This window comes from Musca autumnalis, unplaced genomic scaffold (genome assembly GCF_047663935.1).
Source record: "Musca autumnalis isolate F117 unplaced genomic scaffold, ASM4766393v1 scaffold_5, whole genome shotgun sequence".
Taxonomy (NCBI): Eukaryota; Metazoa; Arthropoda; class Insecta; order Diptera; family Muscidae; genus Musca; species Musca autumnalis.
In genome coordinates this window covers 102836444-102862821 of record NW_027412088.1, presented here as the reverse complement: position 1 = coordinate 102862821, position 26378 = coordinate 102836444, and the positions used below count along the sequence as shown (strand labels likewise).

The 26378-nt window shown below is 37.5% G+C and overlaps 1 protein-coding gene across 20 annotated transcripts in view; it reads right to left on the bottom strand.

Annotated features, from left to right (window-relative positions):
- LRR (capping protein regulator and myosin 1 linker 1 leucine rich repeat protein) overlaps positions 1-26378 on the bottom strand; it is a 241654-nt gene that overhangs the window by 89249 nt on the left and 126027 nt on the right. For 19 of the 20 annotated variants that reach the window (XR_012413407.1, XR_012413403.1, XR_012413404.1 and 16 more), the window contains exon 2: positions 15283-15380. Coding sequence is in view for 15 of the 20 variants with exons in the window: in XM_073992000.1 (XP_073848101.1) it covers positions 15283-15380 (98 nt within the window). In the remaining 5 variants the exon portion in view is untranslated. Of the gene's footprint in view, positions 1-15282; positions 15381-15458; positions 15614-26378 lie in introns of those variants that run through there. The other variant, XM_073992011.1, reaches the window with a different exon arrangement.

Genomic DNA, 26378 nt, shown 5'->3' with positions numbered 1-26378 from the left:
AGATTCAATGAAATTTGGAATATAATTTGAATGGAATTTGATCATCGATTTCTTGATACAATATTTGTCACACATTTCACTCATTCTTGTTATTTAGTTGAATTTACTTTAATATGTTCGGCGTAGATGTAAATTTTAAATCACTTGATGTTACTTTCCATCTATATTTTCTCCTATTGTTAAGCTGATTACAATTATATGAATTATAATTATAAAAGAAATGAAATCTTTTTGGTTTAATAAAATGAATGGTTTTCCTAATATGGAGTAAATAGTTATTCTAGTTTGATTTATAAAGGGTTCAGAGAGGTTATAGGGTAGTTGATTGTGGGTTTACCATTATTGAAGGTGAGGGTTTCCTTATGAGGTTACAGATGGTAAACTGGAAGGGAGGGCTATCCATGCAGTATCATCTGAGCATGGCATTGAATCAATGTTTGGTGAACATAGACTTTCATGTATCTGTTTCCACTTAGGACTATAGATCCTTTTTAGTTCTTTTCGTTTTTCACTGTATATTCTGTCTCCCTTTTTTTTAAATAAGCATGCAATGAAATTTTAACTAGTAGTTGGCTTGAATAACAGATGAATGCTGACAAGATCCCACCCCAGCGGCGAGCGATAAGGCTGAAAAAAAATGCATGCTTTGTCTCAGGAGTTCATCTGGCATCTATATTGATCAAATTTTCTTTATTTCACTGATGCACACTACAGTTTTTGGCGCCCAACGTGGGGCCCGAGTGGGTTCGAAATGTCGTTTGTTAAAATTTTAAATCATCTTGATATTTTCATATCGTAGAATTTTCTCACTCAGGTCCTGTTTTTATTTTCTTTTTCTATTTTGCTTCTCTTATACATATTTTCCTTTTCCATGGTTTGATAACAGAATTTCGCCGGAATTTTTATGAGTTGACTGCAGCTGTGCTAATTCATATTACCAGGAATGGCGTTATCTTCCTCTTCTCCCTTTGTAGTTTATTCCTTTGGTTTTTAGGTCGAAAGATTACAGGTCCTGGACAGAAGTCTGAGTCTGACTTGAACCTTAAAGACTATATGGATTTTTCTACTATTCTTATTTTTCGATTGGACATTTAAAATCTTATCGATGAGATTTTTTACCATCGGAAAGTTCTATCATTATCTATGGTCCGATACTTTCTTCTTGTCTATCCTTTTCATTTTCTTTTTGCTACGTTTGCCAAACTTTTGATTTCATAATGTTTATATCCTATATTACTTTTCTGTTCTCCTGAATAAATCAAACTTGTTGTTGGATATTTTCATCGATTTTTTGTGGAATATTTTGATTCCTTTGTTATATATTTTAAACCTTATTTTGATAATTATTGAATTTTGAACAAGTTGTCTATTTTTAAATTATCATGCCTCTTGAAAGAAGTTTTGATGAGTCTACGGTGGCTGGAGCCGCAGGTGTGAGTGATGTATTGGTTTGTAAGATTTGTTCGTCTTCTATACAGAATCCATCCGTTTTGGCGGAAACTATTTGTAAACATCCTTTTCATAGGATATGTATCACGAACTATATTAAAACCCATTCGGATTGTCCGGTATGTGGTTCGCGAATTATTAAAGACACCAAGCAATCAAATCAGACAGGTGGGCAGAAGCCTGCTTCTTCTATGCAAACTAGGTCATCTTCGAAAGCACGAAATTATGACGCTAACCGAACTGAGGAATCGAATGCGGATTTGAATCCTTCGACCAGTACAACAGCGTCTCAGCCTATTTTGACATTAGACAGTATTCGAGACTTGATCACTTCAGCTGTTAATGATCAGCAATCTCAGCTTTTGGAATCAATGTCAAGTCGGATAGCTACTGAAGTTGAGAGGAGTGTAGAGGCTAGCATAGCTCGTCTGATTATTAATAACCCGTCACAAGCGGCCAATGCCTCTTCGCCTACTCTGAACAGAAATAATCCTGTTATGTCCGATGTACATGATATTGAGAGAAGAGCTCTGGAAGAATTGCTAGGGATACCTCCCTCAGATGGCAATCAGGGTAACAATGACTCCAGAGGAAGAAATAATCAGGGGAATTCCGTCAATAGGTCAAATACTAGTTTTCCAGGTTCAAATTCCGATTTAGGGTGTCGTCCTGACAAAGTCAGTCAGATCATTGCGAATTGGAGGATTAAGTTCAGTGGCAATTCGACCAGTTTGCCTGTGGACCGTTTTATATATCGTGTCGAAGCCCTGACGAAACAGACTTTAAACGGCGATTTCGAGATTTTGTGTCGAAGCGCCAGTTCTCTATTCGAAGGAAAGGCCAGCGATTGGTATTGGCGATTTCACCGTACTGTTCGTGAGGTTCAATGGTCTAATCTCTGTAGGGCCTTGAGAGAACAGTATAGGGACTCAAGGACTGACCTCGATTATAGGGAACTTATTCCTGATCGGAAACAGAAAGCCAACGAATCCTTCGACAGCTTTTATGATTCCGTGATCGATTTAGTTGACAGATTGGATAGACCTCTCGATGACAAAACCCTTGTGGAGATTTTACGTCGCAATTTACAGCCCGATATCCAGCACGAAATTCTCAACATGACCATTACATCGGTAAGCCAGTTGAGGGAAATATGCCGTAGAAGAGAATTTTTCCTGCAGGACGTCGGCCGAAGGCATGGTTTCTCTGGTCCCCGAAATAGTTACGTACCCAGACGTGTTGCTGAATTAGAATTGGCAGATTCCAACGATCGGGAGTTGTTAGAAGTTGAAGAGGTTTCTGAGGTGACTGTGGTATGTTGGAACTGTAGGGAACCTGGACATAGGTACCAGGAATGTCTAGCCGACCGCACGGTATTTTGCTACGGTTGTGGTACCCCCCAAATTTATAAGCCCAACTGCAAAACCTGTGCCGAATCAAAAAACTTCCGAGGATCGGCACTGAAAAGTGCAGCCAAGCCTCAGATAACACAGAAATCCCCTCAAACCCTATCAAAATATTAAATCGTTCCAGTTCCTCATCTGATTGTCCCCCAAAGAACTTAGAACATTCATGTCAAGAGCCTCAGGGTAGCTTAATTGTACATCAAAACTATTCATCGGTTGAAAAGAGGCCCCGTCAGATTATCCCATTTCATGTAAGATTAGAAAAATATTTGGAAACCAGGAAGAGAATTTTCAATGAGGAACCCAAAGTTACTCGTTCGTCTATGAGGATGAAAAATTTCTGGAAAACAGTCAAGACTATGAAGAAGAATTTCGCAATTTCCTTCCTAGAAAGGAAAGGAGATGTCCGACCTTATGCTCAAGTGCTATTGTTAGGAAAAGTTATGATGGGTTTGATGGATACGGGTGCTTCGGTAACGTGCCTTGGTTCGCAAGCTGCCGTTGATTTCCTGTCATCTAAACATCCCTACAAAAAGTTGAATACCACCGTAAATACTGCCGATGGTAAGCCGCAAAATATTGCAGGTATTTTTACAACTGATGTTGTCTTTAGAGGGAAAAGTCTTCCATTGACAGTCTACGTAGTTCCGAGCCTGTCTCAGGATCTGATCTTAGGTGTTGATTTTTGGAAATCGTATGACCTGCTTCCCCCTTCATTTTTCACCGATATATGCAGTTTAGGTTTTTCAACTACTGACATCTGCTCCACTTTAGATCAGAAGGAATTAACAGTGGAACAGAAATATAAGCTTCAAGTAGCCATAGATCAGTTTCCATCATTCGCGAAAGAGGGTCTGGGGAAAACCAATCTTCTTTCGCACACCATTAACACCGGTAATGCTGTGCCCATTAAGCAGCGGCATTTCCCCGTCTCTCCGGCGATAGAGAAACTGATTTATGATGAGCTCGATCGGATGATATCTATGGGTGTCATAGAGGAATCCACAAGTCCTTGGTCTTCACCTATTGTTTTACATAGGAAGCCAGGCAAAAATCGCTTGTGTTTGGACAGCAGAAAACTTAACTCTGTTACAGAAGGGGATGCCTATCCACTTCCTCACATAGAGGGTATCTTAAGCCGACTGCCTAAGGCAGAATATATATCCAGCTTGGACCTTAAGGATGCTTTTTGGCAGATACCACTAGACGAATCGTCGAAAGGTAAGACTGCCTTCACAGTTCCTGGGAGACCCCTGTACCATTTCAAGGTCATGCCATTTGGCCTTTGTAACGCCCCGCAGACCATGTGCAGGCTAATGGACAGGGTAATTCCGCCGTCTCTCAGGGCTGAGGTGTTGGTCTACCTGGACGATCTTCTGGTGGTATCTCCAACATTCGAAAGGCATATTGAGGTGCTTAAGGAAGTGGCGAGGTGTCTTCGAAGTGCAGGGTTAACTATCAATGTTGAAAAAAGCAAGTTTTGCAGAACAGAGGTTCGTTATCTGGGTTATGTGGTTGGCGAAGGAACCATACGTACTGACCCTGATAAAATTTCGGCTATCACCGAATTTCCTACACCCAGATCAGTCAAGCAAGTCCGACGTTTTCTCGGTATGTCTGGTTGGTACCGAAAGTTCATTAGGAACTACGCTGCGATTTCATGCCCTTTAACAGATCTTTTAAAAACTAATCGAAAATTTGTTTGGACTAATGAGGCCCAAAAAGCCTTTGAAGAATTAAAGTCCATTCTTAGCACAGCCCCTGTGTTGCACAGTCCTGACTTCTCACAGCCGTTCTTCATACACTGTGATGCAAGCAAGACAGGAATAGGAGGAGTATTGGTGCAAAAGAATGCGGAGGGCGATGAGCTTCCGATAGCATTTATGTCGAAGAAGCTAAACCAAGCCCAACGCAACTATAGCGTCACCGAACAGGAATGCTTAGCAGCGATGCTTTGCATTAAGAAATTCAGAGCTTATGTCGAGGGACATGAGTTCACGGTGATCACTGATCATGCTTCTCTTAAGTGGCTCATGTCCCAATCTGACTTAAGCACCAGGCTGGCTAGATGGGCTTTAAAACTTCAAGGGTATCGGTTTCGTATTGAACATAGAAAGGGGTCGCAGAACGTAGTTCCTGATGCGCTTTCGCGTACCAACACAGATGACTTGTCGGGGATATTTTCTTTGTCTGAGGTCGGAAATGAGAGTGGAGTTTTTGTGGATTTGGAATCTCAACATTTTTCCTCTGAAGAGTATAGGGATTTGCTGAAGAGGGTGGAAGACAATATTAATGCAACTCCTGACTTAAAGATCATTGATGGTTACTTGTATCGGAGAACCAACCATGCTGTTGGTGATCCGGTGTTAGATGATTTGTCGTGGAAGTTATGGATACCCTCAAGTATGGTTCCTGAGGTATTGAAAAAACACCATGATGACCCTTTATCATCTCATAGCGGAATTCACAAAACTATAGAGCGAATCCGTAGGTATTATTTCTGGCCCAACTTGGTATCCGATGTGAAGAATTATGTCAACTCCTGCGAGATTTGTAAAAGCACCAAGCACCCGAATGTGACAATGAGACCTCCCATGGGTGATACTGGGGTAACTCATAGATTTTTCCAAAGACTGTATATTGATTTTATAGGTCCTTACCCCAGATCCAAGTTAGGAAATATTGGGATCTTCATAGTCTTGGATCATTTTTCAAAGTTTTTATTTCTTCGTCCGGTAAAGAAATTTACGGCCGATGTCGTAATTAAATATATGGAAGAGGAACTATTCCATACTTTTGGCGTTCCTGAGAGTATTATTTCGGATAATGGTACCCAATTTAGGGCCAAGAAGTTTAATGACCTCTTAGATGCTTACAAAATTTCCCATACTTATACCGCAGTGCATTCTCCGCAAGCAAATGCGTCAGAGAGAGTAAATAGATCTGTCATCTCGGCCATCAAAGCTTACGTCAAGCCCGACCAGAAGGACTGGGATGCCAATTTAAGCCACATTGCTTGCGCTTTGAGATCAACTGTTCATACCTCTATTGGAACTTCTCCATATTTTATGGCCTTTGGTCAACAAATGGTGACTAACGCATCCACCTATAAACTGTTACGGGACTTAAACGCTCTAGAGGACAGATCTATGAATTTCAGTAGGTCAGATACTTTCGATATAGTGAGGTCCAAAGCAGCAGATGTGATGAGAAAACGGCAGGAGTGTAACGAGAAACAATATAATTTGAGGTCGAGACAGGTTTCGTATAGTGTAGGCCAGGAAGTCTACCGTAGAAACTTTAGCCAAAGCAATTTTGAAAAAGGATACAATTCAAAGTTAGCTCCCACATTTATTAAATGTAGAGTGAGGCGAAAACTGGGAACATGCTATTATGAATTGGAAGACCTCCAAGGCAGACCGATCGGAACTTATCACGCAAAAGATATGCGTCAATAAAAGAGTATCTACATGCGGGATCAGCCTTAATGTCCGCATAGCGCATTAAGCCTGATTTTGGTGGGGGGCATTTGTAGTGGCGCATGTAGCTACTACTCATATGCGAACACATTTCTTTGGTTTTGGCACCCACTAGATTACGAGTTTGGACACTTTGGATAGGTTTTATTAATTGGTAGTATGTTAATTAACATTAATATTTACATTAATCTCAGTTCCATTAACAGTGATGATATATTTATAGATCTTGGATTATCTCCTCTTCATCTGTTAATGCTTACATCAATTGTGATTGACATACGCAAAGGGTGGTTTAGTTCCATTTTAGCGTTTAACCGTTGTGACTCTAATGCATTCGGTAGCCTAGAGGTGGTGTCTCGGCTTACCATGCTAGGAACCCAGGTTCAACTCCCGGCTCGACCGTATTTTTTTATTTATTTTTTTTTTCTTCTGTTAAAACATTTAGTTAGTAATTTTGTTTTATTTGTACTTTAAAAATTACGTACAACAATAAAGACAAATAAAAACAAATATGAAGAACACCGAAATTCTAATCGTCAAGAATTTTACGAGATTGGATCGTTTTACTCGTTACTTTGAGGCTATAATTTCCCCTTCTAAACTGAAAATTAGCTACTAGCTACTCGCTTATGATCGCTATTTCACTCAGAAACCTATACCTAAGCGTTTTATTTCCTTGTAGTGGTTAAACAATCGGTATAGAAAGAAGACATATTTGATTTTGGAAATATAGGATGGTATTAGTATTCGGCTTTTAATAACTTTATTGCCTCCGAAGTTAAAAATTTTGGTTTAAGAAGACATCTTGCTCACTTTCTTCCAACCTTGTAACTAACCACACGTCCACTTGATGTCCAGTCTTGTCGACTTTGGTAAAGACATCTATATCCTTTTTGGATAATCATCATCCTGGTGTGATTGCTTTAGATAAAAACGGATACTGAAAGTTGGAAGAAAGTTTCGTCTTTCTTAAGATTTTAATAACAACTTTTTGCACAGTTAATGCAAGTCAAAAGCGTTGGCATATTTATCTTCCTTTGGAAAAACTGAAAACCTGGCCCTTGCTGTTAATTTTTCTTTATTGCCATTTGGATCATTAAGAATTATTGATCACAAAACGTTTGTGTTCCTTTTGGTTGATGAATCACTGGTAAGATTACATATTAATCTGCGTGATCTTTCTTCTATGTGTGCTAATGGTTCCCCTCTTACCCTCTTTTACCCGTCTTTAGGACACTTTGTTTTCCCCAGTTCCACATGTCCACATTTGGCTGATCTTTATTCTGCTGAGTCTAGTGAGAATTGCGAAAATTTATTGTTCTCAGTGCCTTGTGTGCCGTTGACGGAATAGCGATTGCTCTGGAAATCAGCCAAATCATAATTTATCGGAGTCTTAAGGATATTTATTTGGTGTTAGACTGGCTATAAATAAGTGTGGTATAAGTGAACAAGTTTCCAATTTGAAACGAAAAAAATTATAAACTTTAACCAGTGGCTCGGAAAAAGAAATATTTTTCTAGTTTAATTTGCATGATAAAAGTCTCTCTTTGCATGTCTAAATTTATGTTAAAATATTGTTAATACCTCTCAAAGTGTGCGGTAAATAATCTGAAACAGACGGTAGTGAAACAGTGGTTAGAACTTTGAAGAGAAGAAAACAACTCGGTTCAATGAAACAAAAAAAAAAAAAAATAATAAATTTATTAAGTTAATCGCAAAAGATTCATTAAAAAAAATTAAAAAAATCATACAAAGCACCAAAATATTTGAAAATCGTGGTAATTAAAAAAAGGTATATGGAATCATAAAATTATTTCCTCATTTGACTGGAGTTTGATGGTTGCTGATACCCTTCACCCCCGCATCGAAAGGCCTTTCATCGAGGGAGCTCCGCTGTTGACAAAGTAAGTGAGAAACATTTATATTTAAATGGAACAAGAAACAACAAGATAATTAGTAATTGAGAGTATACCGTTACTCCCCTCTTTGAACTATTAAGATAATTTAACTTTGTTATTTTGTTTAAAAATATTTTTTTTCAAATTTTGTGGAAAAAAACATTTTTAACCTCACTAAATTTTTACTTAAAAATCATTTAAAGGATTTTCCTGTTGTTTCTCGTTAAGTTTTTTATTTCCTGTCACATATATGCCTCTGTACTAGTTGTATGGATCTGTCAGTGTTACATCTCAGGTTAACAGAATGATCGCTGTTAAAACAGAATCATTTCTTTTAACTGTTCACATGAGAGATTAAAGTTTGAAAAGCACTGCTTACAAAACTTTTAATTTTTTTAAACCTGTTTGCACTTTTGCAACAATTTTTAATTAATATTAACAATTCAAAGTAACATGTCCATACAATTAGTTATATAAGCCTTGATTATTGATATTTGGTGCATTGTTAAAAAAAAAAAAATCACGTAACCAATTCAAAGATTTATTTGTGAGAAAGTTGGTTACATGTTAGCAGTTTTCGTTAACATTGCGCTGTTAAAAAAGAGTGTAAAAGTTGAATGACCTAACAGCTGTTTTGAAACAAAAAGAAAGAACATAAATGGAGCACACAAACCGATGAACATTTCGTTTTGTTTGTTTTGCCCAGCATACAGTTTTGCTAACATCTGTCGATTAGCTACAAAATTTCAGATTATTATCACCGCATATAATATAAACAATTTATTTCATTATTCTCTTCGTTGATTGTTACTTATTACTATTATGACGTAATTTCGCATAATTTGTAATAAAAAAAAAATTTTCTATGATTAATTAGATTCAATGAAATTTGGAATATAATTTGAATGGAATTTGATCATCGATTTCTTGATACAATATTTGTCACACATTTCACTCATTCTTGTTATTTAGTTGAATTTACTTTAATATGTTCGGCGTAGATGTAAATTTTAAATCACTTGATGTTACTTTCCATCTATATTTTCTCCTATTGTTAAGCTGATTACAATTATATGAATTATAATTATAAAAGAAATGAAATCTTTTTGGTTTAATAAAATGAATGGTTTTCCTAATATGGAGTAAATAGTTATTCTAGTTTGATTTATAAAGGGTTCAGAGAGGTTATAGGGTAGTTGATTGTGGGTTTACCATTATTGAAGGTGAGGGTTTCCTTATGAGGTTACAGATGGTAAACTGGAAGGGAGGGCTATCCATGCAGTATCATCTGAGCATGGCATTGAATCAATGTTTGGTGAACATAGACTTTCATGTATCTGTTTCCACTTAGGACTATAGATCCTTTTTAGTTCTTTTCGTTTTTCACTGTATATTCTGTCTCCCTTTTTTTTAAATAAGCATGCAATGAAATTTTAACTAGTAGTTGGCTTGAATAACAGATGAATGCTGACAAGATCCCACCCCAGCGGCGAGCGATAAGGCTGAAAAAAAATGCATGCTTTGTCTCAGGAGTTCATCTGGCATCTATATTGATCAAATTTTCTTTATTTCACTGATGCACACTACATTCGTGAGTGTTTTATATAATAACAATTGTTCCACAAACATCCCATAAGGGACAAGGGAGTGCACCCCGATTTATATTAGATCAATAATATGGGACCTACTGTTTATCGCCGAGTCCGAACGGCGTGTCCTAAAGACACCACTTGTAGAGAATTTTTACATGGCTGAAATACTCAGGGGTATTTTGCCACCGGTGACAAATTGATGTTGCCTGACCCACGACCATCAGCGTGCAAGGTGGGTGTGCATACCATTACACCACGGTGGCACCATTCTTGTGTGTTTTAAGTTTTCAAAAAAGTACGAGTACACACGGCACAACATTTTCTCGCCACACCTTTTTTTAAATGATGACACGTCCCGCACTACTCACGAAGCGACACGTGGCCTCCTTTAATAGCGATAGAGTAAGTGCTCGATTGTCTTTTTTCTTCTTGACCTTCGAAGAGGCTAGAGTAGGACCTGAGTGATTTAAGAGATACTTGCCTAACCACTTATATAGCCACTGGTCCTATTGTTTGTTAAATCTGCTACCATTTTCATTACAACGATTTCGGCATGGTCTTCCATGCTGACTACGATTGTCGTTCAACTTATATGACAAGTCGAGGGTATCCCTGTAGACGTCTGCACCTATCACTAATTTTTCTCCCAGCTAAATGACAATTGGCATAAATTTAGCTTTAGTGCGCTCTGTGATGCCAATTCGTGAACTATGAGATCTAGTGGGTGGAGATGCAGTAGAACATGTGAAGCTTGTGCGTCCCATTGGACGCTATTTAGGTTGCGTATAACGATGTCTTGTTCAAAGTGTTCAACCACACCATAACTCCATAGGCAAGAAATGTTTTTACAAAGAGTGCCAATTGTAATAACGACCTTTGGAAGAGTTTTTCTGCTTAAGAAAGATCTACCACAGTATAGAATGTGAATGGTGCGCTTTGGACTTTGGAATAGGTCATCCACGACCGCCAACAGGAATACTACATACACAATACTTCGTCCTGATATCCCATATTGTAGAAGAACTTCAATCGATCTACTTTTATCGCATAGAAATTTACGAACAGACAGACCTACAATAAAATGAACACGATATACAAATCGTGTTGTTAAAGTGCCACGAAACTCCAGGAGATCGAGACAAAACTTTTATTCATACTTAATATTTACTTCAATAATTCTACTAAACAAATGAAAAATCACAAAGCGTTAAAAACTCTCATCTTTGGCATTTCATCAAATTAGAAATTGATTAAGTGGATGCATGAAAGAAAATCGACATGAACAAACAAGCACATGAAAAAAAGACCTTTGAAAAATCTACCATTGAAATCCCATCGCAGTAATAAATGTTTTTGTTGTATGGAAAAACATGTGGCGTTTGATGGCGTGCACCAAGAGCAAGCGGCAGCAGACTGAAGTGGCTGCTGTTGTCTGCAGTCAAGCCAGCCACCACTTGCTTTATAGCTCCATGTCTGGCTAAAATGTAATGGCGTGTTAAATGCACAACTAATGTTCAATCAATTAATTTTAACCAAATTTCCACTTTGCGAACAACATTTGTGTCCGCCGAGATGAGCAGCATAAGCCAACCATCAATAGTAGATAAACAAACAAAAACAACAACCAAGTACAGCAGTGGAAAAATTTATATTTGATGATCTATGCGGTGTTGATGATTCTATTTTCCATTTCACAGCTGGTTGCATGATGATGATGAAGCTGTTGTTGGTGGCGAACGAAGGTGGTAATGGCAATGGTTTGTGGTGTGGTGGCAGGCTGGCTGTCATTACTTTTACTCTCAACATTTTTATTTTGAAGTTAAGGTCTTTTTTTGCTGGAAAATGTTGCAGCAGAAGTTCAAACATGGACATGATAAATTATAGTTGCATGGATAAGCATTTACACCCTCCACTAATTGCAACAAAGCCAACAACATGAGGAGCATGTTGTGAATGATTTTCATTACTATTATTATGGGTATGGTTATGGGCCATATGTGGCTGTGGATTATAGTTTTTTTTTATGACAATCAGTGTGATACCAAAGGTAAGATAGCCATTTAGAGAACGCTAGACTGGCCAGATGTGATCTGATATAAGCGTTTTTTATACCCTTAGCCTTTAGGCTAAAGAGGGTATTTACACCTTGATACGACCAAAAATGTGCCTCATCGAAATAATGGTTTTAGACCCCAACTATGTTTGTACGATATCCGTTTCAGACAATTTTGAGTAGATCTAGCTATGTAGGTCCGTCTGTCTGTCTGGCAGGCTGGTGCGCACGATAAGTCTCGAACGGATCAATCGATTCCGTTCAAATTTTGGGTATCGAAATATTTTGTCCAGATTCGATTTAAGTTCGAAGATGGGCCATATAGGTCCACTCCTTCAGGTACCTCCCCAACAAATGTTCAAAAACTGTCGCAAAACTTGTGCGCACTTGAGTCAGAATGGAATAACCGATTTGTTCCATACTTTGTACATCGTGTAATTTCTGCCAAACTTAGATAAGGTTCCAATATGGACTCAATCGGTCCACTCCTTCGGGTACCTCCCACACAAAATTTCGGAGAAGTTCAGTTTAGGATCTGGTCTCGAATCGCTTTGATTTTTGTTTACGCAAGTTGTATTCGCTGTCCTCTATACGACGCTGTAAGTTTCATTAGGGGCAAGTCCATACTTCCTGAGAAAATAGCCTGAAAGTTACAAAAAAACCTTATGACACCGTGTGCAGTGGTTGGAGCGCAAGATAACTCTCGAACGGATCTGCCGATTCGGTCCAAAATTTGGCTTTCGTAATATTTTCTCCAAACATAGTTCAAGTTCAAAGATGGATTTTATCGGTCCACTCCCTCCGGTACCTCCCCCACAAAAGTTCGAAAATGTTGGGAAAATTTGTGCGTACGATAACTCTTGAAGGGAGTAACCGATTTGGTCCATACTTTGCACATTATGAAATTTCTACCAGACTTAGATGAGAAGTTTCCTCAGGGGCAAGTCCATACTTCCTGAAAAAATAGCCTGAAAGTTGAAAAACAAACCCTATGACACCATGTTTATGGGTCCATACTTCTTGAGAAAACAGCCCGAAGGGTGTAAAAACCCCCTATGGCACCCCCATGGTCTATGTTGGTCCATTCCTTTAAGTACCTTTTCCGCAAAATTTTTGAACTTTAATCCTAATCAACATTTTTGTCGGTTCATACGACCAACATTTTGAAACCCCCTAAATACATAAGTTTTTTTTTGTGAAAAAAAGTGTTTCAATTTACACAGGCTGAGGGTATATCTCTGTCGGCAAAGCCGACTGATACTTTTTTACTTGTTTTTTGTAAATTTAATAACAAATTATGGAAACTCGTCTGAGGGACAAAGAGGTGTGATTTCCCATAATAGCTACTCGGAAGCGCCAAATCCTGCACAACGCGATCAGATTGGAAATCTCATGGTGGCTGTAAGACAGACAGATTAATATGATTTACAACAAAGAGGCTGATGCCGAACCCTTCATAGCCATTACGATGATCAAACTTGAAATCGCCTTTGTCCAAGAGCCCTATATATCATATCGAAGAATATCATGGTCGTGGCGGTGGCGGAGGCAGGACATTAAGCTTAACAACAACCGCAGCTTCCACTGAGAAAGGATCGCACTGGAAGTGGAGGTGGGGATAAGATTTCCGATTGAACCAATATGTTCAATACCTATCTCGATTGCACCTGTTTCTGATGACCCGTACATGGAATATATAACGGTAGCAGTCAGGTTTGGAATTGCCGAGGTAGAGTTTCTTAAATAGCTGTACTCCAGGTAATAGGCTCAACCTTAGCCCGACTTTGAAAGGTCATAGCCGTCTTGTCTTGGGGGTATTTAATGCTCATGATGAGTTGTGGCATTCCGTCCTCGACGATAACCGGAGGGGTATAGTGCTGGCTGTGCATATTGGTAGCTATACACTTCGCACGCTCAATGATGTCATCCATACCAGAATTAGTGGAGAGTGTCACAGTTCGCCTAACTTTCAAATTTTCGACAATCGATTCGAAGACGTGCGCAAGTTATTTCAATCGACAGTTTATCGAGCACCCTGGGATTGACAGGGCGAAGAGAAGAGTACTACGTCGTATTAGATCTCATCCTGCCGAGGATGAACCACCAAAATTTACAATAGATGATGTTGTGGATGTCATCAAGAATGCTAAATAATCCAAAGCGTAAGGCCCTGGTGGAATCTCCATGGTAATGCTGAAACAGCTGGATGTGCCGGGAGTCGAGTATCTCACTAAAGTTCTCAACCTGTCGATAGCCACCCACATTGTTCTCGAAGAATGGAAAATGGGCAGAGTGGTCCTGCTACTGAAGCAGGACAAGGATGCCAGCAAAAGTGAGGAACGACCCTTGAGGTTTTAGTCCTCCCCAGCATTAGAAATAACTATACAATTACTGATCATCAGCAAGAGTTTCGTAAGCATCATAGTACGACAACAGCGCTGCACGCCATTTCTAAACATATTATTCGAGGACTTAACCAGAGCAAGCCGTGCGATAGGGCAGTCTTGGTGGCGCTTGACTTATCAAAAACCTTTCATACTGTCAAACACTCCACGCTGTTTGAGGACATCGAGCAGCCAGTCGTATGTGGAATTAAGGAACAAGAAGTCCAGGTTCCGTAGAGTGAAACATTGAGTTCTCCAAGGTGGGGTAATATCTTCGGAAATGTTTAACATATACCTCTCCTATATTCCGCTCCCTGCAGATGGCATTGAGATCGTAACGTATGCGAATGATTGTACAATCTTGGCATCAGGTACTTTCACTGAAGTCATTTGTGAAAGGCTGAACTGAACTTGACTGATCTTACCATGGAGGAATATGCTGAGTTGAGGTCTCATTTGACAACATGTTCATATCGTTCGCGCATCCTACAGCTATCTGCGGCAATCGGAGATGTAGGAACAAGGTCCTCCAGTCCATAGACGGCAGACCACTTCGCCGACCAGAGAGCACGGTCCAGTGTTTCACATCTGATTTCCACCGATCCGATCCGCTATTGAACTAACATCAATAGCCCGATTACCGTCCAGCCGACAACAACCACCCGATCACCATCGAACCAACCATATCAAGCAGATTGCATTCGACCCAACAACAACTACTTGATTATCATATTCATATTCTACTCGAATTCCTCAAACATTAATAGTATTAATCGTACTCGTGTTTCAGTCAAGGTTTGTGGGTACTTAGGTCGACCGTGGCAGTGACTGAGCTCACCTCAGCCCTAGACAAAAGCACTCGTTATAAACATTACCTAACCTTACTTTGTATCTTCTGGAATGTTCGCAAAAAATTGTCTTTTATAAACCAAAATATTTCGTCTTGGACATTATTTTAACATTGGCAGAGGAAAAGTATCGGTCACATAAAAGTTATAAAAATTAAAAAAAAAATACTTACCAAAACACGATTCTCTGTTTTGTCATTTTTTGTTTCCAATTTGACCATATATTTGACAAGGATTTTTGTGTGACGGCCCAATATGGATTTAACGCTCTCTGAAAATTGAAAAAAAAAAAAACAAAACAAATTACATTAAACATTTGAAATCAAACAAAAGTTAAAAATGTTTGCACAATTTTATGACATAAAAACTCAATTAGATGTGACAAGATTCAATTCGTATGTGGCATGTTGTCGCGTAGACGACGTGTGCACTCTTAAATTAATAACATCCGATATTATGACAGATCAACAACATCGTCATCCACGTTCTAATGATGATGCACCACCTAATTGGGGGTAATAATGGATAGCGTGCCTGATGCTGACGGCATGCAAAATGCCATTGTTATCACTAAAAGCTAAAGGCTGACTATCAAAATGCATGGAAATAGTATAGCGTTTAGATATTTCAAAATTATATCAATAGCACACTATTACCAAGGCATATCAAAGTATCATTCAACAAAATGATACATTTTTACATACATACTTTGTTTATATCCTGAATTAAAATGCCCAACTGGGACCTTTTAGAACTTCTCATACATTTTGTACAACTCCATTGTGGAATACAATACTTAGATCTTTTGCGAAGTAACTGACGTTTTGGATGTCAGTCAGTCCCTGTAAGGTGAATATTGCCTATTAAGGAGAAGATTACACAACGGCATGTATATTCAACAACATTCCCAGTATTCTTCTGAAAGCCAATGAAATAATATATTATCAAAATTCTTCCACCTAATTTCTTAATTCAAATTATGTCATTATGTAATATATATTGTGGAACACCCTATTGCATATCCCAACTACATTAGCAATATCTGGCATTAATATGAAATCAAAAATGGAATTCATAACGAAGAGAGTTCTTTGGAATAATTGTATGAATAAATAATTCGCAATATAACAGCATTAAGAAATACAAACAAATTCCCAGAACAAATTGAGGATTGCTCGAATGTGCTCCACCAATGGTATTTAGATGATATGACAAACAGAAGCACCACCATCAACCAGCGGCAGCAATAACATCAACACTCGAGGGAGAACATTATGTCATCGATCAAACATGAACAATATCCAACAAAATTAATGTTATTGTATTCACATTTTCGTAGGGGGACAGACAGACAATGTCCTACATCAGAAAAAAAAAATTGTTTTTAAAGATTTCCTCAAAAAACTGTTTGCCAATAATTGTGTGCCACAACACATTGCCCTCAATGCAATGGAATTATGCCAATGAATGAGGTAATTCAGGAATAGTTGGCAACAATTTTTGACATAGGAGTGCGAGGAGGAGTAGGGGTAGGGGGGAGGAGGAATGTAGAAGCAAACAAACAAACTCTCACGTTTGATTAAATAAATGCATCATAGCATTGAATTCGAAACGTTTGAAATAACCCAATCTGTCGATTACAATAGTCACCAAGTGTCACCTTTTTTCAAAGTTTGAAACGTGAGTTGCGAACAAAATGCTGTTAATTTCCTTGGGGTTTTATAGCTTTACATCATTACGTCTAATACAAACATACAGCCAGTGGCTTTAGGATAGCATTTTCACTCCATATATAGATTCGAGAATTACGCTTAGCATAACCGATTTTAAGGGAGTTTTATGATAAATTTGCACAATGCGTGGAGAGTAGTCGAAACCTTGATTACGTATTTAGCTACATCTATAGACAATACATAGATACCAAGATATCGGCTTTAAAGTGGCAAAGCCCAAGACTTATATCGCCAGTAAACGGCCCATATAAAAACCACATACATAACATTTGCTTCCACCTCTTTCATTCAATTTCTGTTCGAAAGAAAGGATTGTTAACATTTCTTTGTGTTTTTGCAACAACCTGCAGAAGTAAACTAAAGGAAACATAATTCTCGCCATATTTGTTCAAAATCTTGTTATTGTTCTAATGAGGAATTTACTCAAGGAATTCAGGTGAGCTAAGTTCGTAGAAAGAGCTTCGACTCATAATATCATCGATTGTATAAAAATTATCACGAGTAAAGAAATCAGTTTTCTTCTGTTTCGTAAACAAATCTATGTTTGTGTTTGGCAGTTGTCGTATGACGTGGTATAGTTTTTGGCTGGTAAATACAAAATTCTCAATGAAATTGGGTTATTCCTTCCAAATATTATTGGTAGTTAAATACAATTCGCAGTTATAGGATTGGCAGTTAAAAGTGAAATTTGCATTAAAAATTTGACAAAAGTGCAATTATTTTAGTTTTTTGGCAGAAAAATCAAATTCGCACTAAAACGATTGGCAGCAAAATCAAAACTACTGTACTATGAAAAACAAATCCCTCTATAGTTGGCGAACGTTTTAATGACCATTATCTGCGAATCTGCATTTGTAATATCTGGATTTTTTACAGAGAAGGTACAATTTGCGCACCGACGACTAGAGGGGGACGCAATGCTCACGTGTTCGTGATTTCTCGAAAAACGCCGTGTTTGTGCGTGTCGTGCCGGAATACCTTTTTGGCCGTGGGGGGTCGTGTTTTTTGTTTGTTTGTAGAAGTCGTGCAAGAGACTATACTAAACACGAAAATCGAACAAGAATATAAAACCGACCAAAATATTCCTAAAATTATTTGCTTCGTTTTTGTAGTCTGGTACTTATTGCCGCTTTGTTATGGAGAGGCCAGAGTATGAGTGAAAAATATGATGTTTGTTTGCCATTTGTTTTGTTCCTGGGAGAACAGAGGGTTAACGCAATATACTCTCTTTGCAAATCAGATGTTTATCTGACTGTATTATCTATTATGGATGATGTTATTGAAAAACATCCTCTTCCCGAATAGGGAAAACTGATTGACTGCCCAAAAAACGTTGTAAGATATTTTAAACACTCGGAGCTAAACATATATTATGCTTGAGACATATATTATGCTTGAGAGCATATACCAAGTCCAAAATGAGATTAAGAGTATTTTGCTACAAAAGAATGAGTTGGATCGTATATCTGACATAAAGTTTTCATTACTAGAACCTTTATTGGGTTTTCACAAAATATTCAAAGAGTGTTTCGAAAAATTAATCTCGGAAAAGTAGCCTACTATGCATATTTTTGCCCTTTGGCCTAAAAAACTTTTGAAAGTCTGCTCAATTGATACCACTGACTCCCAATTCTGAAGGAGTTGAAAGCTAAAACTAAACAATCATTGCTTAAACGCTTTGTACCAACAATGACACATCTTATAGGGACGTTTTTATTTCCGCCGATTAAGGAGATGAATTTTTTATTAGCTAATGTAAAAGCAATGTTACTTGATGTACAAAGTGAGAACATAGAGTTTTCTAATAATGAGCAGGAAATTACAATGCCACATTTACACGAATTTTCAGAGTATTTGGATCAAAATGGCAAAAAGACGAAAAATGAAAAAGTCTCCAATTGATACATATTATCGAGTGCCGTATCTAGCCAGACTGATGTATTATACATTTGGAAACAGTCTAATCTAAAATATTTAAAACAAATACTCAGGAAATTTTTTGGCTATACCCGTCAGCTCAGCAACGAGCGAGAGATTTTTTCCAAATCAAAATAATGTTTTTAAATAAGGATATAAATTAAATAAGAATAGAAAAATGAGAAGTACATACATATGAATATTTTTTTTGAACAAACAAATGTATACCTATATCGATTTCTTTTTTTTTGTAATTTCGTGTGTGTTCGTGCCTTCTCGAAAAACGCCGTGTTTGTGCGTGAATGTGCATAAAAACTTTGGTCCGTGTTCGTGCATGTTCGTGCCTAATTTTTTAGGCACGCGCCCATCTCTACCGACGACTGTACTTGGTAAGTACAAAACTGATATTATATCCTAACAGGAAGTGCGATAGAATCTGAGGTACAAATGATTACGCACTGTATTGTGGCTGCCATGAACGGAAACATGGGCTAGGTGTTAGATTTATGGCAAATCGGAGACTTAAAGACCTGATCTCAAGACTCCCTCTGGGGAATGAGATAATTGCCACAATCCGTATAAAAAATCTTCCACATCAGTCTTATATGCGCCCACGCCCTGACCGAAGAGAAAGATGAATAGAATACAAGCGCCTTGAGAGAATATGACCGCTGACCTAGCTTTGACATTAAGATTGTTCTAGGAGATTTAATTTTAAAATTAGTAGGGAGAATAGTTTTGGTGCCACGATCGACAAGTTCAGCCTTCATGAGATAACATGAAGATTCTGTCCAGTCGAAGGGAGAACTGTCACAATCGTACAAAATATATCAGGCATGTTCTGGCATTCACCTCTGCACCTCACGTGTATCGGACACACCTAAAGCTGTTCTGCAACACACTTTACACCTAGTTGGGGTGTATTCCTCACACTGTAATTTTGATGGCGAGAGCTGAGTGAATCCTTATTTTTAAAATAATCTAATTGAAATTTTCTACAAAAAACTGCATAGGACTAAAATTTAGTGTGTTTTCTATTAGCATTTTAAAAAATATTTAATTTTCCTAACAAAATATGATTAAAAAATGTATTTTTTCTTAAAGTATCAAATTCAACATGTACGCGCTCTTGTAGAAGTTCGTTTCTTTGTTTATGTCTGTTTCGTAAACAATCAAAAGAACAAAGCGTACATACCCACACACGCAGGCGTATTCGTTGATGCGCCAACACAGACTGATATTTTTTCATTGTTAATGATAAAGTTTGAAAGCTGTAATAAAGCTTTCCAAAGTTCTTTCGTGAAGTATGAAAGCTCTTTTCACGTGAAATACAGAACATCTATTGCTTTCACAGGTGAAGTGCATGTGTGATGTGAAATGGATACACGGTGAATTCCAGAACATGCCCGTATGTTTGTGTATGGGTACTTGCGAAAGCAGATGGGGCATAATTTAGTGTGTATGAGAGAAAACTTCTTCGGATGATTTGTGGACCAATATGCGTTAATAGTGTGTACAGTAGACTGGTTTTAACTCAAAGCGAAAAAACCGTGCAACTGTCAAAATTCCTATAGGACAAGTATCGATGACACCATCCAAAACATCATCAACACACTGCACCTTTTCGACTGTCCTGCTAAACCTACACAACTAACTCCAGTAGCTTTGTGGCTACAACTCATCCAAGCAGCCACATATCTAGTACTGGAGATAGACCCAGAGCCAGATTAAGCAAGAAAATGAACTTACAAACATATAATAAATATACTCTTATAACAATACCGGGATAATACGCCCCTAACGAAGAAGAGGTGGGCGCTATAGAGATCTGCACCCATCTCGCGGGCGAGCATTGTCTTCAGCTGCCACATGGATAAATCTTTCACAAAAGACACTGTCTTTGACCGACTGTCTCCCAAGCCTCTTCAAGCAAAACACCATTGTGGAGATAAGTGAAAGTGGAAAGCAGAACTCTTCCCCTTCAGCCTCTACTAAACAAACGTGACTAGCATCATGGAGAAGAATCAAACAAGAACTTATCGACGATCCTAGAATTATCAATAGAAATCTTAATATGATGTCAGTCAACAGGGTTTTAGGAGGATTGGTTTGAAGCTTCGGGTTATGAGGAGATTTGAGGGCATGAACGTAATATAGCTGGAGAATTCTCAAAATTGAGTGAATCCGTCCCTCTTGGCAACCAACCTATCGAAAGGCGAGGAAAACAAAAATAACAAATCCAGGAAGCCAGATGAGTCCGGCACCCTCCCCGAAGGACGCAACAAGACGCTATCGGATGGTCGGGCCTGCAAAGCCTAAGTTGTGAGAACGCTGACCAAGTTGTGAGCATAGTGTCGTCGACGCGTCCCGTGGCAACGATATCACAGAAGCCTGTAATTATGGCATGACGAGGCTAGGGGTCAAGCCAGTGTCATAGCTCGTAAGTTCCATCTTCACCAACCAAGAAGGATAGCAACGCCAAAAATAACCAAGTGATCGACAGGCTGTATGAAAAGACTAAGATCATCTGAGGATACCAAACCGATCCCTAGGAAACCAATGACTCAGCAACCATTAAAAACAACAGCACCAATGGGTGTAGACCATTAGAAGACCGAGAAGATCTCAAGTGAATTGTACAAAAAAATCTAAGAAATAAGAATTTCGGGTGCGAATGGACCGCCCTCTATTTACATTGGTGCCTCCTGGTAGCAGTCATTGATAAAGCTAATTTCAAAGGAAAAAATTCAGAGATGATCAGTATTCAGTATTTCCATTATTCAGTATTCAGTATTTCAGTATTCTTTATTTATTTTATTCAGTTTTTACATAGTTATTAGCAATATAAATAAAGCAAACAAAAGAATAATTGTTTATGAATATCAGTATATGACATTGACCTGTGGTCGTCTGTCCAAAATTAAATAATGAAGTGTATTGAGATATTGTGTATAAACGTTTTAAAAATTGAATTCTGATAATAACATATTTCTGTATTGAGTACAATTTTCCAAGAAACTTGCTAAACATTTCCAGTTAATTATATTTCCATTGAGTATGCTTATCAATTCTAATTCAGTTAGGAAGAGTTTTTGGAAGAACATTAAACGAAATTCTTTGATAGCTGGACATCGGCCTAGAAAATGCTGTAAGTTTTCGATTTCATTAGTGTTACACATTGAACATATCATATTTGCATTTGTGTCGAATCTGTTGGAATTCAGTGATAACATATCACTTCTGGCTTTCAGAATCCACATCATTTCTCTTTGTGATAGGGCTTCAATAAAGTATGATCCACCAAGGGTAGGCCGTAGCTTTTTGTAGAAGCGATTTGAGGCGTTCGCACTTGACAGTGCATCGTTCACTTGTTTTGCACGTAAGTTTTGCAGAAGGCTTTGGGTGTTTTGGAGCCACTCTTGTTTTGTGATATTCGTATTAAAGTATTGTATATTATTCTGTGAGGCTAAATTATTCATGTTTATTTTCCAAAATATTTCCAAACTCATTGTTTTTTCAGCAAGTATTTTCGGTAATCTGTTTTCGTTGTAATCGTACAGTACCCGAGTTAAATAGTTTAAATGGTTGCTTAAAGTGTAAATATGACCATTTTCAATGCCAGTTTCTAGCTTCAATACGTATGTGGGTGTGAAACTTGGTATTTTCAATACTTTCTTTAGAAAGAAATGTGTGAGTTTGTCAACTTCTTCAAAATTACAGAAACCCCAGAGTTGTGATCCATACGACTGTATTGACCTACATATAGCCAAGAAAAGTTTCCATTTAGTTTTCAGAGAAACATATGTCTTTGATAAAAAGCACTTCCATGTGGTGTTGATGCTGTTTTTAGCCAGCTGATTTCGTTCTTGTATTTGTTTTCTGAGTGAGAGCTTAGGTGTAAATATCAATCCCAAGTAAGTGTATTCAGAAGTGATTGTTATTTCAGTGCCTTTATAGTACCATTTTTCTCTCTGAGATATTTTTCCTCCCTTGCGAAACACCATTATTTTTGATTTCTCCATATTGACCTCCATGTTCCACATTTTACAATATTCTTCTAGATTGTCAATCATTTTCTGCAACACGTCTACTTCGTCGGCTAAGAGAACAATGTCGTCAGCGTACATAAGGAGTCTAATATTTTGTTCATCTACATTCGTACCGCCGCCAATGTAATCGTGGAGATCATTGAGATACAAAGTAAATAATAGTGGGGATAGCAAACATCCCTGTTTTACACCTGTTCCAGTATCAAACTCTCCAGAAAGTTCTTTCCCTGTCCAGACAGAAAATGTAGTTTTTTCGTACATCTTTTCGATAAATTTTACCATTTGTGTCGATACACCAATGTTGTGAAGCTTATAAATCAATGCTTTTCGTGAAACACGATCAAAGGCAGCTCTGAAATCTACGAAAAATGCATATGTTTTCTTGTTTTTATACCAGTTTAGATGTATGATTGAGGATAGGTTGAATAGATTGTCTGTAGTTGAATAGTTTCTCCGGAAACCGGCTTGGTATTCATTTATCTTTCCGTGCTTTTCCGCCCAGTTTGACAACCTATCCGTGATAATACCCATCATAATTTTTGGCAAACAATTCATAAAAGATATACCACGATAATTTTGTGGTTGGGTTTTGTCGCCTTTTTTGAAAATTGGGTAAATTATGCTTTTCATAAACGCTTTATCAACTTCTCCTTTTTGCAAATAAACATTACAACTACGTACTATTTCGTTTAAAAAATCATCGGCTGCGTATTTATAGAATTCGTATGGTATACGATCAACACCTGGGGCTTTATTTATCTTAGCCTTATGTAATGCCTTTCTAACTTCCGATAAACTTATATCATTATCCAATTCATCATCCTTTACATACATATGGGCATAATGTATGTCTTGGGAAATTTGGTCTTGATTGAGGAGTTGTTTGAAGTGCGACTTTAAATCTTCCGCTTGTACATGAATATCACAACCTTTTTCATCGTTTCTCAACTCTTTTACGATTTTCCACCAATCTCGAGAGTTGTTCACACTATCAATTTTCCTTTCCAGTGAGTGTTCATATTCGATTTTGGCATTTTCACAAATTTCTTTATATTTTTTATTAAATCTTAAGTAGTTTTGCCTACTCTCAGTACTGGGATGTTTTCTGAATTTATTCAGGTATTCAAATGACTTCTCTCTTGCATTGAAACAAGTTATATCGAACCATTTTTCTACTTTTTTAAAAGTAATGGTGTTCGCAGGCATAGACTTGTGTGCATTTTTAATTATATTCGCAATTTCATCAAAAGTAAGATGTGATTGTTGACTACTATTTCTGAGAATGTTTGTGACTTTATTTTGATACTCAAGGCATTTTCTATTATTCCACCTTAATTTGGGTAGCAGAGTGTTGTTTTCTTCTGATCTGTTGCATATTCTGAATTTCATCGATAGAACTATTGGCATGTGGTCGGACCAGAGTTTATTAATGACATTGAATCCGTGTATTTCTGATAACATTTCTTGTGAAACCGCACATATGTCGTTAACCGAAGTTCCAACATTACTAACGAAAGTGTATTCTCCATATTCATCTCCCTTTGTCATTCCATTTGCAATCACCAATCCGTGATCATAACAAAAATTCAAGAAATCATTTCCCCTAGTATTAATCTCAGCATCTTTGGATCTTCTCTCATCAGTGCCAGCGGAGAACTTCTCTTTAAAAATATCATCAATCACCTTTTGCATATTCCCAATTCTCACATTCAAATCGCCTATTATGATTGGATTTTCTACGTCGTGTTCTCTTAGTACGGAATCAACCTTTAAAATTTCTTCTTTCCATGTTGGTATTCTCATGTACAGTGGTATTATATTGAATTTTAATCTAGGTGTGGCCATATTTATTATATATATACCTTGATGTATTTCATATGTAAAAAGTAATCCTGATTTTCTCAGATTTTTCCTCACTCCGATTAATATTCCACCAATTCCTCTTCCAAAACGAGAACTTCTAGTAGCATATTGCCAAATTATTTCAAAATCGCTGAAGTACTTGTCGAATTTGTCTGATTTACCAGCGCAAACATGTGTTTCTAGGAGGAAAAATATATCATAGCTGTTTATATATTTAAAAAAATCCGGATATAGCATTTTGTTTTCTAGGCCGTGTACGTTATATGATAAAATATTTAAAGAATATTCTTTTGTGATGGTTTTGCTTTCATTAATATTGCTTGTATTTAGTTTTTTTGATTAATTTTGTTGTAAAGTATATTATAGCTTAGATCTAAAGCATTGATTTTATCGCCATATAACTCCTTAAGTGCCGTTTCTGCCTTGTCGCTTCCACACACTAACTCCCCAGTTTTTGACCATGTCATCCATTTCGTGCCAATTTTTATTGAATCATTTTTAACGAAGATTTTGTGAGATTTATCAATTGCCAGTATGTCGGTTTTCAATTGGTATAACACCTTTTTATCCTGTTGCCTTTTTTCTGTCAAATCCTTTTCGATACTTATTTTGGTCCCCGACAACTTATTACAGTTTTTAAGGATTCTTCTCACCATTTCTTCATCCTTCATTTCTACTATGGTACTTATTTTGTCACCGGATGAGTATATCACTCGTGCTGATACCACGTTTACATCGTATAGTTTTAACGTATGTCTAAATAGCTGTTCCACAGATCTTTTCGGAGAACCGTTTTTAGGAACGCCTTTTACAAATAGATTTTTCCGTTTATTTTGTGCGATCAAACGATATAATTGTTGTTTATCTTTTGATCTTTCTGCTTTCAAATCTTCAATTTCGATCCTCATGGCTTCGTTTTCAGCTTTAAGCTCTTTAAATTTATCGTCTATGTCCGCAATCTTATTTTTGATTTCATCAATATCATCTTTTTTTGCGACTTTAAGCAGTTTGTTGTCCATTACGGACTCCATCGATGATTGCATCATTTTCATTAACTCCGATACCTGCACATTTCCCACTAATTTATGTGATTCAGTGGTGTTAATATCTTCCGGCGAGGTTTCCACTAACATTCTCTTGGCCGACTGTGCCATTTGAATGTAGTCATTTGAAACTGGCGTTTGTGACATATTTAATAAATTATTTCACCTGGCAATGCTGAGCTAAAATTGCGTATGTCAGCAAGTAGTTGGCAATGATCGGTATTTCGTAGGAACAGCTGGCGATCAGTAAACTTGGTTGGCAACACTGTTGTCTTACGACCAAAAACTTTGTTTGACAGCGAAACAGATGATTTTGTTGTAAGCAATGGATTTGAGTGTAAAACACCAGAATTGAAACATGAATTTCCAGTGTAAATCTTAGAAAATAGTTTTTTAATATTAATTTTTGTGTATATTCACCGCGAAAATCCTTGTGTCGATACTTATTAGCTCAACTTATACGTTGTGGTTTGCAGTTCAATGTGACTCCAGGTAAATGAAGTGCAATAAATTTGTTTTTTCGCGGTATTTGCTTCGAGCTGTTTACAAACACGTCTATCTCGTTTAACAACAACTATTATGATCACTGGCTGAGGATAGCCATTTTATCTGGCAGCGTGGATGAAAATAAGACATCGTTCTGCAGAACAAGGCTTTAGAAGGG